Source organism: Myotis brandtii, unplaced genomic scaffold, assembly GCF_000412655.1.
Source record: "Myotis brandtii unplaced genomic scaffold, ASM41265v1 scaffold26, whole genome shotgun sequence".
Taxonomy (NCBI): domain Eukaryota; kingdom Metazoa; phylum Chordata; class Mammalia; order Chiroptera; family Vespertilionidae; genus Myotis; species Myotis brandtii.
Window position 1 is genome coordinate 519062 of NW_005359880.1, and position 13795 is coordinate 532856.

At 45.7% G+C, this 13795-nt stretch overlaps 1 protein-coding gene across 1 annotated transcript in view; it reads right to left on the reverse strand.

The window, feature by feature from the left end:
- Positions 1 to 13795, reverse strand: part of JAK1 (Janus kinase 1) — a 52527-nt gene that overhangs the window by 19351 nt on the left and 19381 nt on the right. The window contains exons 6-10 of the mRNA XM_005868024.2: positions 12849 to 13191; positions 10905 to 11090; positions 6940 to 7097; positions 4620 to 4743; positions 2551 to 2737 (exon numbers count right to left, since the gene is read on the reverse strand). Of these exons, the coding sequence (XP_005868086.1) occupies positions 2551 to 2737; positions 4620 to 4743; positions 6940 to 7097; positions 10905 to 11090; positions 12849 to 13191 (998 nt within the window). The remainder of the gene's footprint in view (positions 1 to 2550; positions 2738 to 4619; positions 4744 to 6939; positions 7098 to 10904; positions 11091 to 12848; positions 13192 to 13795) is intronic.

Here is a 13795-nt window from a genome sequence, read left to right on the forward strand (position 1 = left end):
GGAGAATTGTCCCTTGCCCCAGAGTCTTGGGCTGATGGCTGTACCTTTGCAAAGACAGTGCAACAAGGGGAAAGATCACTGAAGTTGGAGTTAGAAGTTGGACTCCAAACCCCCACTCTTCCTCTACCTAAGTGATCTTGGACAAGTATGATCAGGATAACAACATATTCTGAGTTGTTCTGAAAATTAAATGACTTAAAACATGAAAGACCCTCAAACACTGCCTGGCAAACTGCAAGCATTGCTCACATGATGGAAGCTGTAACCATCATCACTGCTACTATTGTTGTAAGTATTACTGATACTACTAGCTGTGTGGCCTTCAGCAAGTCACTGAACATCTCTGAGCCTCAATTTCCTCATCTTTATAAAAGCTACAAAGAACTATGATGTAGATGGAAGAAATGCAAATATGCATTTATACTGCTTGGGACTAGTAAGTACCCACCAATATGGTAGCTACTGCTGTAATTATCGCTTTTTTAAAAAAAATGTTTTTATTTTAGAGAGAGGGGAAGAAAGAGGAGAGATAGAAACATCCATCTATCAATCAGCTGCCTTCTGCACGCCCCCGGACCGGGAATCGAACCGGTGACCTCTCGGTGCGTGGGTCGATGCTCGATCACTGAGCCACACCGGCTGGGCTGTAATGATCACCTGACAGGCATTAGTGAATGACGATCCTATGCTGGGTGTTGAGCTTCCCAGGAGTCACAGAGTGGTCAGTGAGACCCAGATCCTGGCTTACGAGTTCACACCAAGTGGGACAGACAGACTGACACTAAACATATTCAACGCAGTGTTCCTGGAGCCTCAACAGAAAGCCAGGACACACGGGTTCTGTTCCATTCCTGTGCTTCTCCCTCCACAGCTGCTGCTCCCATGTCTGGGCTAGTAGGGGTGGCGTCTACAGCAGAGACTTCCCCAGCTGGTGCCTGCAAAGAGCCATGTCCCAGCCTCCCCCCTGCCACCACCTGTCTCTTCCTGGGGCTGCTCTTCTCCATGTCCTCAACCTCACCCAGAGACCACTAACTCCTGGGAAATAAAAACTGCTTCTAATATCTGGAAGGAGAGATTATGTGAGTAAAGAGGGTGGTTGGGCTTTAAGTTTTTAACTCCCTCTGAGGTCTCACGGCCAAGTGGCAGGTGAGTTTTTACCTTTGCTTTGAGCACAAAAACAAAGGCTCCATTATTCCGTGAGGCTGGCAGGAACCCTGTCTGATCAATCAGAAAACAAGTCTTTCCTCTTCCACCAAATTCAGTGACAGTCCCTTGCTGGGAAACCAAGAAGTGATTCACACCAAGAACCCAGGCCCTCCGTCCTGGTCGCTTCGCTGCCCTTCCTTACAAGAACAGGGGATGTCTCAGGCAGACACCTCCAAGCACCTCGATCACTCTTACTGTGGCCTCAGAAACAACTGCGCTCCCCTTTCTTTGAGGTATGTCCCCTATAAAGGGAAAAATCTGACACATGGTGGGGGAACAACAACAAAAAAAAACAATAGTCAAGGGATCTGGCATCCAGGTGAACCTGCCATTCAAACCCCTCCTTGACCTTGACTTTCAACACTTCTCCAAGTCTGTTTTCTCATACATACAATGGGGCACTTGACTTGGGACCCCTCAGTGTCCGTTCAGTTCTCACATTAGAAAAGGTAATGACTCCACCTGCAGTGAATCGTGACAGGTTCCCAGAGCCTACAAAAGAGCAGCCAAGTTCCTCACCCCTCCTGTCCATTTTACTCCTTGATCTTCCCATGGCTCCCACTCCCTGTAGGATAAAGTTCCAGCTCCTTGTGTGGCACTCGAGGCCACCCATAATCCTAAGTGTCTCCCTCCCATCTCCCTTCCCTTCTTCTAACTCCACCAAGCGCAGTGGCCTCCAGCTCCCCTTTGCAGCCGGCTTTGCCTGCCGCTCTGCCCTGCACATGCTCTGCTGGAAAGGCCCTTCCCCAACTGGCAAGCTCCTGCTCGTCGGCCACCACTCGGCTCAAGATCCACTTCCTCCATGCAGCCTTCCATTTCCTGTAACTCAAGGGCTTTGACCATCACTTCTTTATAAGCCCAGGGACTGATACATGTGTGTGTTAATTAAAACACAAGCTCTATCCTGCAGTGGCCTCATTTCCCTGCCAACATATTCTGTATTAGACAGGAAACCCTTGGAGAGGAGGGACCAGGTGTGAGACATTTCTGAGTCTTTGCATCTAACAATTCTTGGCTCACAGAAGATGTGTTGAGGTCATTTCTAAGATAAACCACTGACAAGGGCATCTCAAGACATTTTATCTTAATGAAGAAAGAAGTTTCTGCTTGTGAATCCTAAGAGGCCTCTTTCTGCAGCTTGGGGATGTGGAGAAAAGTGTGTGTTTTTTCTATAGAAAATGCTCCACTTGAGGAACGGGATTTGAGTTGGGGACAGACATGTAAGAAAATGCAAAGGAAAACATTTAGAAACTGTGGGGAGGGGCCCTCTTCAAAGAGCAGCCTTCTGGTGGGTCTGGGTCTGAGAGCGTCAGTGAAGGGCTGGGCAGGGGCGCGGGGACCGACCTCGGGGCTTGGGCTGGCAGCAGCGCTTCAACACGAAGCTGATGTTGTCCGTGCGCAGGATCTGCTTCTTGAGGTGGCTCATGAGCTCCCCCAGGCTGGGGAAGCCGCGGTCCGAGCCGTGCAGACTGTAGCGACCCTTCTGCACCTCGATCTGAAAGTTCTTGAACTGTTTCTGGCCACCCAGCATCTGCCATTCAGGAAAAGGAGCAGAAACGATGCTTTAAGAGTTGGGCATATGTACCATGGGGAAGGAAGGAGGAAGCTGGTGAAGGGTGTACAGGAGCTCAGTGTTACCTCTGTCACACTTCTGTATCTCAAATTATTTAAAATTTAAAATTAGTTTTATAAACAAGGAAGCAAAACAATACATGTGTAAGTGATAAAAGGGGGTCGAGGAGAAGGCACTGATAGGAGAGCTGACACTCGGGGGGCAGTGTAACAGCAGCGATCCCGCGACAGCGGCCCTGGCCCTTCTTCCGCACCTGCAGGATGACATGCATGGGAACGCCAACCTCTTGAACTTTCAGAACGGCTGCTACGATGATATGACGTGGCGCATATAGAAAACTTAGTAAGCACTTCATGAAGGTTAACCAATATTATTATGCATGAGATAGTAACTGCTATATCAAATTTATCCAGGAACTCCCTCAAACTGAGGCCTTCCAGGCTACATGTCTATCTGAGGAGAACCACCCTGGGAGGAGGCAGTCAGCTGTCTGGTCCAGTTTCAGGGTTCCACGTGTCACGGAGGAAGTAGAAGCACAAGTCTTCCTTCAGGGGCATTTTTGGTTCAAAGGAAACTATTTCAGTGGTTAAGAATGAAAGACAGGAAATTCTACTTATGCTGTGAATTAGGACAAAATACTTAAAATCTCGATGCCTCAGCCTCGATGATGGGATTACCACCACCCCCTCACAGGGCTAGGTGTCGGTGAGGCTTACACGAGAACGCCTGGGTAAGGTGCTCAGCACAGTGTCCAGTGAGCTCAAACAAACAGTACTCATATCTGCAATCCGTTTCCCCGAGGCAAGGTGGCACGACGTGTGCCATGTCACTGAATCACTGACATTCTTGGTACAGGTTGATGCTACTTAGAAGGAGGTTGTGCTATCTCATGCATCCAGCCAGGTTAAAATATTAAACTTCCTCCAAAGACTAATGACTACAGAAGACAGGCCTCCTGCCAGGACAAGGCGGACAAGTTCTCAGCCACTGCGCCTGACTCAGCGTGAGGCCCTGCTGAACAGAAACTCCCCCGGCAGGCAGTGGCCCCCAGAGGCAAGGCCAGGACACCTGGCAGCACTGGGTACCTGCTGCCAGTTCCTCCTCCCACGCCCGCGTCCAGTCCCCAGGGTCCTCGGTACTTTTCCTCTCTGTGTCTGAGGTCTTCAATATGCTGGCGTGCTGCTTCCATCTCACAGGCCCCACCCCAGTTCTCCTAGTTCATATTAAACCCAATCAACACTCGTGTATTTACTTGAACTAATTCTGTAAAATGCATTGTCTTTTAAAACAATTAAATGAATAACAAAGACATCTGTGGTCTAGTGGGATCAAGGCAACAATTCTGCGTTTTCAAGTCAACAAATCTCCACTTGTCAAAACATGGGCTAGGAGCCTGTCTGTTCAAATGTCTGCAGCTACCATCTGCAGGAACGGTGTCAGGCCAAGCGCCCAGGTGCCCTTCTTGGCACTGACTGTACCAGTGAATGCCACAAACGCACACAGCTCTGGGCCTGTGCTGACCTGGGCACTGCGTATAAAATAAACCACTCTAAACTTGGCGAGTGTTGGTGTGAACTGGTTTTCTGGTCATGTTCCACTTTCCAGAGCCACAGTGGACCCTGCCGTGGGTCCCTTGAGGGAAGAGAGAAGAGGGAAGGTCATGGGGCCTGGCTGCTGGGGAGCAGTCTCCTTTTGGAGAACTGCCAGGGGTTTTCTCAGAGACCCAAACTTTCCTACCCCCACCACCACCCCCAAGAGCAGTCCTCTCCACAGCAGCTCCCGGACCAGGTTGTGTCCCCTGTGGCCATAAGGCTTGACCCAAGCCAGTGTCTCAACTGACCTCAGGCTTTTCAAAGCAGGTGACGGTCATGAGGATGTTGTCAAAGTCCGTGCAGCTCCATCGCAGCACATACATGCCCTCCTCGCTTCCTTCTTGCCGCAGTTTATTGATGGCATACTCTGTGCTGGAGGCGGGGAGACAAAGGGAGAAAGAGCTCACCAAACAGGAGCACTCTGAACCCTTCCCTGCACTGCCTCAAGTCTTACAGCTTCATCACGTTACCTGTCCTCAAGTCCACTGAGGTTGACAGGTGAGTCAAGCAGAGAGGCTGAGGAGCCCTGACACAGATCATGAGTCTCCAAGGTCCAGAGAGGACTCGGCATGCTGCCCAAGGCCCTGAGCCTGTTCTTCCCCATTGCCCCATACATGCTGTCTCCAGCGCTAGCCTGAAGAGCACCCCAAGCTGGTGATGGGAGCTGCCCCTGATGCAGTGGTAGAGGGTCCCTCCCCACCGTCCCCAGGTGGCACACTAGAATAGGAGCTCAGGAAGGTGCAATTTCAGGGTTATTCTGTTCATTGCTGTACCTCAATGACTAAAGCACCCCTGGGCTCATAGTAGCTGCTCAATAAATGAGTGAATAATTGAATAAAGAAATCAGTGAAGATTAAAAAAATGTTAGGGGGAACATGCCTGTCTTGAACTCCTTTGTACTCCCAGGACTGATCAGCCCTGGCACTCAGAGGGCAGTGAGTAATTGCTAAATAAATACATATATGAGGTTACTATACCTAGTACATGGTACTTGCTAAGTACTGATAAAAGAGGGCTGATACGGTCAGCATGTGTGAGAAAGGCAGAGACCAACTGCTCCCTGGTCTGACACCTTCACACCTGATCCCTCACATGAGAAGCCCTCTCTCCTCTTTAAGACCTGGCAAACCATTATTAATTCTTCAGATTTTAATCTGATTGGAATGCTGCCTACTCTGAGAAGGCCTTTTAGGCAATGAGTTTCAGGTCCCCTACCCCCCAGGATATCTAACATTCATTCAGTCAATAAGCACTTACTAAAGGCCCACGATGTGCCAGGCCCTGCTATGGGGACTGAGAAAAAGCAATGAGCAGAGTAGACAGTGCCCTGCCTTTGTGGAGCTCATATTTGGAATGGTGAAGTGGGCGACAGGAAATGAATGGACACGGAAATAAACATGGTATGTTAAGAGGAAATGCCTCTGAAGAAAAATAAAGCAGAGTGAAGGAGACAGGAAGTGCAGGGTGCAGAGGGGGAAGAGGGATTGTTATCTCATAGAACAAGGAAGAGTGATCAGGAAGACTCCACCGATAAGCTGTATTTGAGGAACACCTGAAGGAAGTGGTGCGATATAGATTCTGGAGGAAGGGCATTCCAGGCCAAGGGAAAAGCAAGTGCCAGGGCCCTGAGTCTAACTGGTTGGGATATTTGAAGGACGTGCTTCACTATAATGCTCAGCCCCTTGCAATCCATTGTGTGTCTATTTCCCTGTGAGCCTCTCCAGGCCAGGGTTCACCCACTAACAAACTACCTGTCCACCGGTAACTAGGACAGGGAAGAAGGTGGGAGCCATGTCACACGGAAGGCAGCTAAAGAGACACTTCCCCAAATATATTTATCTGGAAAAAGAGACTGAGAAGAAACACAGCAGCTGATTTCCTCTGCCTGAAGGGCAGTCATGTGTGAGAGGAAGTAAACTGAATCCCTGTTGCTTCCAATGGCAGAACTCCAATGAACAGGCAGAAGTTAGTGACAGAGGCAAATTCAATTCCAGACCAGAAAGGTATGCGTGTCTGTATTTGTTAGAGCTGGAATCTACTGACTGCTTATGTAGTACTAAGTGCCCCATCACAGAGCTATCTGGACACAGGCTACTAGTTCTGAGATGCAGGAGGGACGGGAGTCCAGCAAGGCCCCTCCCAGCTCTAAGGCGTGGTCGCCCTGTCATTTATCGGACACTTTACAACAAGCTGACTCGGGATTCCATTACTTACTACTCTGTCTGATGTTGAGACCTGTTCCTACTTTCTTAAATAATCCACACTGTTTGGCACTGCAAGGGATTAGGAAGTGTAGACTTCTTGGTCAGCTGGGAAGAAGTGAGGGAGACCTCAATGAGGGATAGAGGTGAGGAGCTGCTGCAAGGACCAAGATGAGAGAGGACAGGAAGGCCTGACCAATGGACAATAGAGATGGACAAGGAGCACCAGGTCAGCACTAAACAATATGCTCAACTGGCCCCAACCTAAGCAGCTGATGACACCTGTGTCTGAGGAGGCCACATTCCCCATCACTAAAATGTGGGTTCTTTTCACACCAGAGGCAACTGTAAAGGTGAGAAAACCAACCAGATTGGGCCGTGACAGCCATTCTGTATGTTGTGGACAATCAATGGAGGAGCCACATCGGTGCAGAGGTAATGATGGGCGTCTGCTGTGAGCCGAAAGTAGCCGTCTACCAGGGACACAAAGGACAAGGCCTCCTCGTGGGAAGAGAGCTTCAGTTCCTGTGGAGAGAGAGAAGAAATGCCCATGTTATATCATCTGCCTACCATCTTAAGCAGCTAACTCTATAGGGAGGTACACAGGGAGAAGATATTTAAAACATAATGGAGAATGCATGACCCCAGGTGGCACACTAGAATAGGACATTTATATAGGATTTTGACCATTTGCCACTTTCTCAGCTATTATCTAAAAACTATCAGATGAGGTACAGTGTGTGTGTGTGTGTGTGTGTGTGTGTGTGTGTGTGAGGAAGGGAGGGAGGGAAGCTGTGGAAAGCAGACCTGTGAAGAAGCTGCCGCCTGGTTACAGGTGGAAAGCAAGCCAGAATCAGGGAAGCTGTGGAAAGCAGACCTGTGAAGCAGACCTGCCGCCTGGTTACAGGTGGAAAGCAAGCCAGAATCAAGGTGCAGAGGCATAAGAATGGAGACGGGAGAGCACAGTGCGTGTAAGTGCTTGTCTTAGCACTAAGCAATGACTGACTCAGTAGGCATTACACCTGTTTTACAGAAAAGGAAGCAGAGCATAGATGGTTGACCTCATGCCAGATCACTTTCCACAGAACTGAAAAAAGGAGAGGCTGGTGACAGAGAAAAACAGACCAGTGAAGGGGAAGGTGGTGGATAAAAGCAACAAAACAGAATGGAGGGAAGGGGTCCTAGTCACAGTGAGCTGTAATGCCAGGGAAGGGTGCTCTGGGTTGTGAGCCAGGGAGGCCAAGAGAATGCAGGGCCACCATAGGGATGGCAACTCAGGAAGGAGACTGTGCTAAATGTGCTTCCTTTCAGGTGTAACCTGGCATCCACCTGCAGATCCCCAAGGAGCAAACTCAGGATGGTCTGGTTTGGGTAACCTTCCATCCAGTCATATGAGAGAGACCACGGAAGCACTTACATTCCCTAAGAGGGGAAGTCTGAATGGAAATGGGAGACGTCTAGGATATGCAGAGAGAAGAGACGAATCAAGATATGACTTTATAACATGCTAGCATCATGTTTTTCTGAAAGAACAGCTTGGAAACCCCTTGGTTGTGAAGGGACGGAGGAGTGAAATAAAGAAGAGAAAGCACTGCACAGTGTTCCCCGCAGGTTTTGGAGCAAGCTCATCTGGATTCAAATCGCAGTATTTCCACTTGCTATTATGTCTAAGCACATGCAATCATTTTTATAGGTCAAAGACTGTCAAATATTGGCAATTTCAAATGGTTTAGTCTAGTCGCTGTGTGACCATGGTAAACTACTTAACCTTTTTGTGCCTCAGTTTTCTCCTCTGTAGGGGATAATAACATACCCACCCACTTTATAGGGTCAATATGAAAATTGAAAGAGTTGACATTTGTAAAGTGTTTAGAATAGGAGGTGTCTGGCATGTAGTAAGAGCTAGTGTTTGTACGAGAAAATAAAGTAATGCGAAGATCAAGTATTTCTTTCTTCCGCAATTCCTCCTGCTCCCTACACAGCACTAGCGTGGCCCAGTCTCCGGCCCAGGTGGTCAGAGTGAGCTCTAACTTAAATGACAGGTGTACCACTGGGTGCCAGGCTTGACTGTCAGCCAGGACAGGACAGGGCAGGCTCACGAAAACTGTACCAGCTGGCTGCTGCTCCTCTGCCATGCTTCGGCAGGGTCTGGCCGCACTGAAGAGCCAGACCACCGATGTGCCAACCTCCCCGCTCCTCACAGTAGTCTCTGGGCAAGAGAATGCCTTGGAAACCAAGCAGCCCAGGCGGAGCTGCCACTCTCTCACCCTGTGTCCTGCACACATTTCCACACCTCTCCACAAGTCTCAGACTCCCACTGGAGATGGGGCCAAAATTCCTGCATCTAAGGTTCTTGTGAGGACTACACAAGACAATGGAGACACAGCATACAACACAGACTAATAGCTATAATGTGCTGGATAAATAACACTTATTTTTATTTTCTCCTTGCGTTTTCCATCTGCCCACTAACATCTATCTGGGCACTTCTACTGTACTTCATTTTTTACTATGGCTTCCTGATGAAATTAATGTTTATTGTTTTAAAAAGGGTGGGAATAAGAAAATTAAAGTCACTCAGAATCCCACTATAATCAGTGTTAATATTAGATTATTTTTCTAAGATCACGTATAGGTATATACATACCTTTTCAACGTTTTTTGAAAAAAACTGGTACCATTCTATTGATTGCTTTATATTCTGCTCTTTTCCATTTAGAAAGTTATTTTTCCAAAGTATTAAAAAATCCAGCAATTTATATAATATCCTACTACTTAGGTGAATTATGATTTATTTTCTCATTCTTTTGATTATATATTTAGATTATTTTCAGTATTTTGTTGCTGTAAATGCTCTTGGGATAAACATTCTCACTCACAAATCAATGCCTGCATCTCACTGTTTCTGCAGACAGATCCCTAGGCACCTGAATAAAGGGGCATATAAATATTTTCTTTTTTTGGTTAATCCTCCCCTGAGGATATTTTTTCCACTGATTTTTAGAACAAGTGGAAGGGAGGGAGGATGGGAGGAAAGAGAGGGAGAGGGAGGCAGGGGGAAGAGAGAGAGAGAGAGATCCAAGTGAGAGACACAATGATTGGCTGCCTCCCACACACACCATGACCAGAGCCGGGATCAAACCTGCCGCCCAGATACATGCCCTTGATCAGGAATCAAACCCACGTCCCTTCGGTATGTGGGCAAAGCTCTAACCATTGAGCACACCAGTCAGAGCATCAATATTTTCAAGAGTTTCAATACATGTAGCCAACTGCTTTCCAAAAGGTGTATAAAAAAGACAAGTTATACCCCTGGCTGGGTGGCTCAGTCAGTTGGAAAGTCATCCCATACACCAAAACGTTTTGGGTTAGATTCCTGGTCAAGGTATATACCTAGGTTGAGGGTTCTATCCCTGGTCATGGATCATATGGGAGGCAACTGATTGATGTTTTTCTCTCACATCGATGTTTCTTTTTCTCGCAAAAAAAAAAAAGAAAATCAATAAAAATATATCCTCAGGTGAGGATTAAAATAAATAAAAATAAAGTTGCTCTACATGTAAAAGGGTGACCATCTGTCCTAAACCATATCGCCAGATTCTTTCCCAGCACTGAGTATTTGCCAAATTTTAGGCAAAACATGGTATTTCTCTGGTGTTGACTACCTTCATTTGTGAGCGCACCCTGCCTCCCCAGCATGTTCTCTCCACATGTTGTCAGCGGTGACATCCCTGACACAAACATGTATATTTTGGTAGGGTTCCCACTTCCTCTGCCAAACTGGCCTGCCTGTCTAGAGCATGTCCTCAAGTGATACCAGGAGAGAGGAAGTGAGACTGAGCACCGCTTCCTCTGTCCGACAGTCACTTGGGTGTGCCTGCCACTATGATGAGGATGGCCATGGAGACCACAGCCACCAGCCCGACATCTGCTAAAGTGCAAAGTGGGGCTTCCCACCAGCCCTCTAACTCTGCAGAGGCCGAGCAGGAGCCCTGGGGTGAGGGTGGGAGAAGCCCTGACTTTCACACATCTTTCTCTTCCAATCCACTAATTATGTAAAATAAATACTGCTGCTGAAATATCTTTGAGAGGGAAGTGAATGCTGAAACAGATATGCATTTACAAGACCAAACAAAGGCACTGGAATGTACAGGTATAACAACTGACATTATATCAGTGTCAGCATTAGGGACTTTTTGGATTAAATAAGACAGTCATCAGGTTTTCCCTTTGGGACAAGAACTCTGAAAAGCATGTGCTGCATAACTGTCCTCAACAAAGCCGCCCTCTCGCCACCAGACCCAGACTGAATAGCTTCAGGTGCAAACTTACCATCTTTTTGTTGTCCTGCTTGTTAATGCTGACCACAGACTCCTTTATTACAATGTGAGTGATTTCAGGGAAGTACGAAAAATTGTTCCACTCTTCTCGGATTTTGTTTTTCTCCTCGTCCTTCTTGTGTTTATTTTCCAGTTTTTTCCGTTTCAATTTATTTTTTTCCTTTTCAACAGGAACCACCTGACAGTGTGCATAAAAGTGACAGAGTTGAGTGGGCTTTCTCATTTTCTATTGGAAGAAGGTCACTGCTTCTGGGAAACCAGTGCAGAGCCTAGGTCCAGGGAGAAGAAGCCAGCATGCCTGGATTTCAGAGGAATTGGGAGAGGGCACCGTGGGCTTAAGATTGCAGTTTTGGGTCCTATCAGGGAATATTGGACTTTTACATCTAGAGGAGACCTTAATGAGCACAATGACTTAACTCCTTACATAATCTATGATGTACAAGTAAACTCAGAAAGGCAAATAACTGCGCACTAGACACACATCTACAATCGGGTCCCCGTAGTCCTGCAATCGTATGTTCAACAAATGCAGAGAACATGCTTTTTCCAACTATGGACAGAACACGCGTGTTCTCGCTCTCAAATCTATCACTGTCTCAGCTTTACAATATTCAAGTGAAAATTTTCAAAAGAAGGTATAAATGTCTGAATAATCTAGGGGGTAATACACGTCTGCACAAGTTTAAATATTTTGTGCAGCATGAGTCTTGAAGGCTAGAGATCTGGGTTAAGATCCTGCCTTTGCCAGTTACTTCACTAGTTAGTTCATCTCTTTGTGCCTCCATTTCCCTAACCATAAAGCAGAGATCTTACATCTTCACAAGGTTCTTTGAGAATTAGATAAGTTCCTGTTAACACAGTACCTACTACACAGAAAGCACTCGGTGTTAGGATTGTTAATTAAGCAAGACAATAAAACTAGAGAAAATAAATCCCACCTTTAATATTAATTATAATAATGATGGTAGCAACTATAATTAACTGAGCATTTATTATATGCCAGGCTCTGTGCTAAATGACATTTAGTTCTCACAACAACCCTACCAGGTACATATACTTTAATGGTAAGCATGTAGCTGATATAGGTGAAGTAACCCTTGGCCATGTAACTACAAATAGTGAAGCTAGGATTTGAACCAGTTCCATTTAGGTTTAAAACCCGTGCTTTGAAACCACTCTGCTCTATTGCCTCATTTAACAAATACTTCAGAAAGAAGCTTCAAATTAAAAAATCAATTATCCTATTTCATGGAGTCAGAGGCCCAAGTTCAATTTTTAGCATAATCACTTATTAGTTATGACCTTGGACAAGTTTCTTAACTTCTCTGTGTCTCTGTGTGTTCATCTATAAAACAGAGATAATGGCAGTATTCCCTTCCAAGGTTTTTGTTTTTATAAGGAATAAATGAGTTAATACATGTAAAATGCTTTGAAAAGTACTCTTGGTACATGGTAAACACCCAGGAAATATCTGCTGTTATTATAATACTACATATTATATGTTATTATATTTCTCTATTTCCCTATAATAGCCAATAAATGTTTATTTAGACCTACTGCTACATGGATGCAATAAAAGATGAATGATAGCCCTGGCCGGTGTGACTCAGTTGGTTGGGCATCTGCACTTAAGAGGTCGCCAGTTTGATTCCTGGTCAGATCACAGGCTGGGGTTGTGGCTCCATACCCGGTAAGGGCCGTGCAGAAGGCAGCCAATCGATATATCACTCTCACATCAATGTTTCTCATTCTCTCCCCCTTTCCTCTCTCTTTAAAAATCAATTAAAAATTCTTAAAAAGAAAAAAAAAGGATGAATGACATGGGTCTCCTGCCTAAACAAACTCAGCTGACAGGGTGATGGGCATGCAAACAGATAACTCCAATGGGATTTACATCTGGATGCTCTGTTTTGGTCAGCCACCTATCACCACTTACATTTGGTTTCTGCCTCCATTGGATTCCAAGATTTCCAGTCACCATCACTTCATAGTAGAGAACATTTCCATTGTCATTCGGATTAAGCCAATTCATCTCATTTTCCGATGAAATCAGTAACATGGAAGTCTCAAATATTTCAGCACCGTAATGTTTTGTCAAAGTTTCCAAGGTCGCCAGGTATTTCACCTTCAGGTCATGCGTGGACACGCTGCTGTCACAAATGGTCTTGTTGTTAAATTCCTTTAGGAAATCCTTGAAGACATTATTTATCCGCATCCTGGTAAGAAGGTTCCTCTGTCTGATGGACTTATTCAATGTTTCTGGAATATACCGCTTGTAGCTAAAAGAAAGTAGAAAAATCATCTTTTTTTTCACAAAGAGGTTAGCAGAGAATAGTTTACAAACAAACCTAAGTCTATAAATCTTCCTTCCACGTGTTGTCAGATGAGAGAGAAGGATCTACTCCCAGATCATTAGATGGAGGAGGATAGTCATTAGGAGGTAGATAGGTCAAAAGGGACTGAGAGAGAATAGAAAAGTACATATTCCACAGATTTTATTGCGACGGGAATTCCTGTGAGTACCATCAAATTGACTTAGCTATGCTCTTGCTTGCTAGTGCCATAGTCCTGTGCATACTGGTACTCACATAAACATACTAAGATACAGCATTGGTTTGAAAGTGGTCTGAAAGGTGTCAAGAGTGATAATTGGTGCTTTCTATGTTTTATTTGCATGTCTGTCTTATAATTTTCCTATGAAGACCACATACTGTTTTTTATTAGAAATGATATATATATATATATATACATACACACACACTAGTATCCCAGTGCATGGATTCATGCACATTAAAAGGCAATTAATAAGAAGAAAAAAATTTTTTAAATACATATTTCTTTATTGATTTCAGAGAGGAAGGGAGAGGGAGAGAGAGAGAGAAA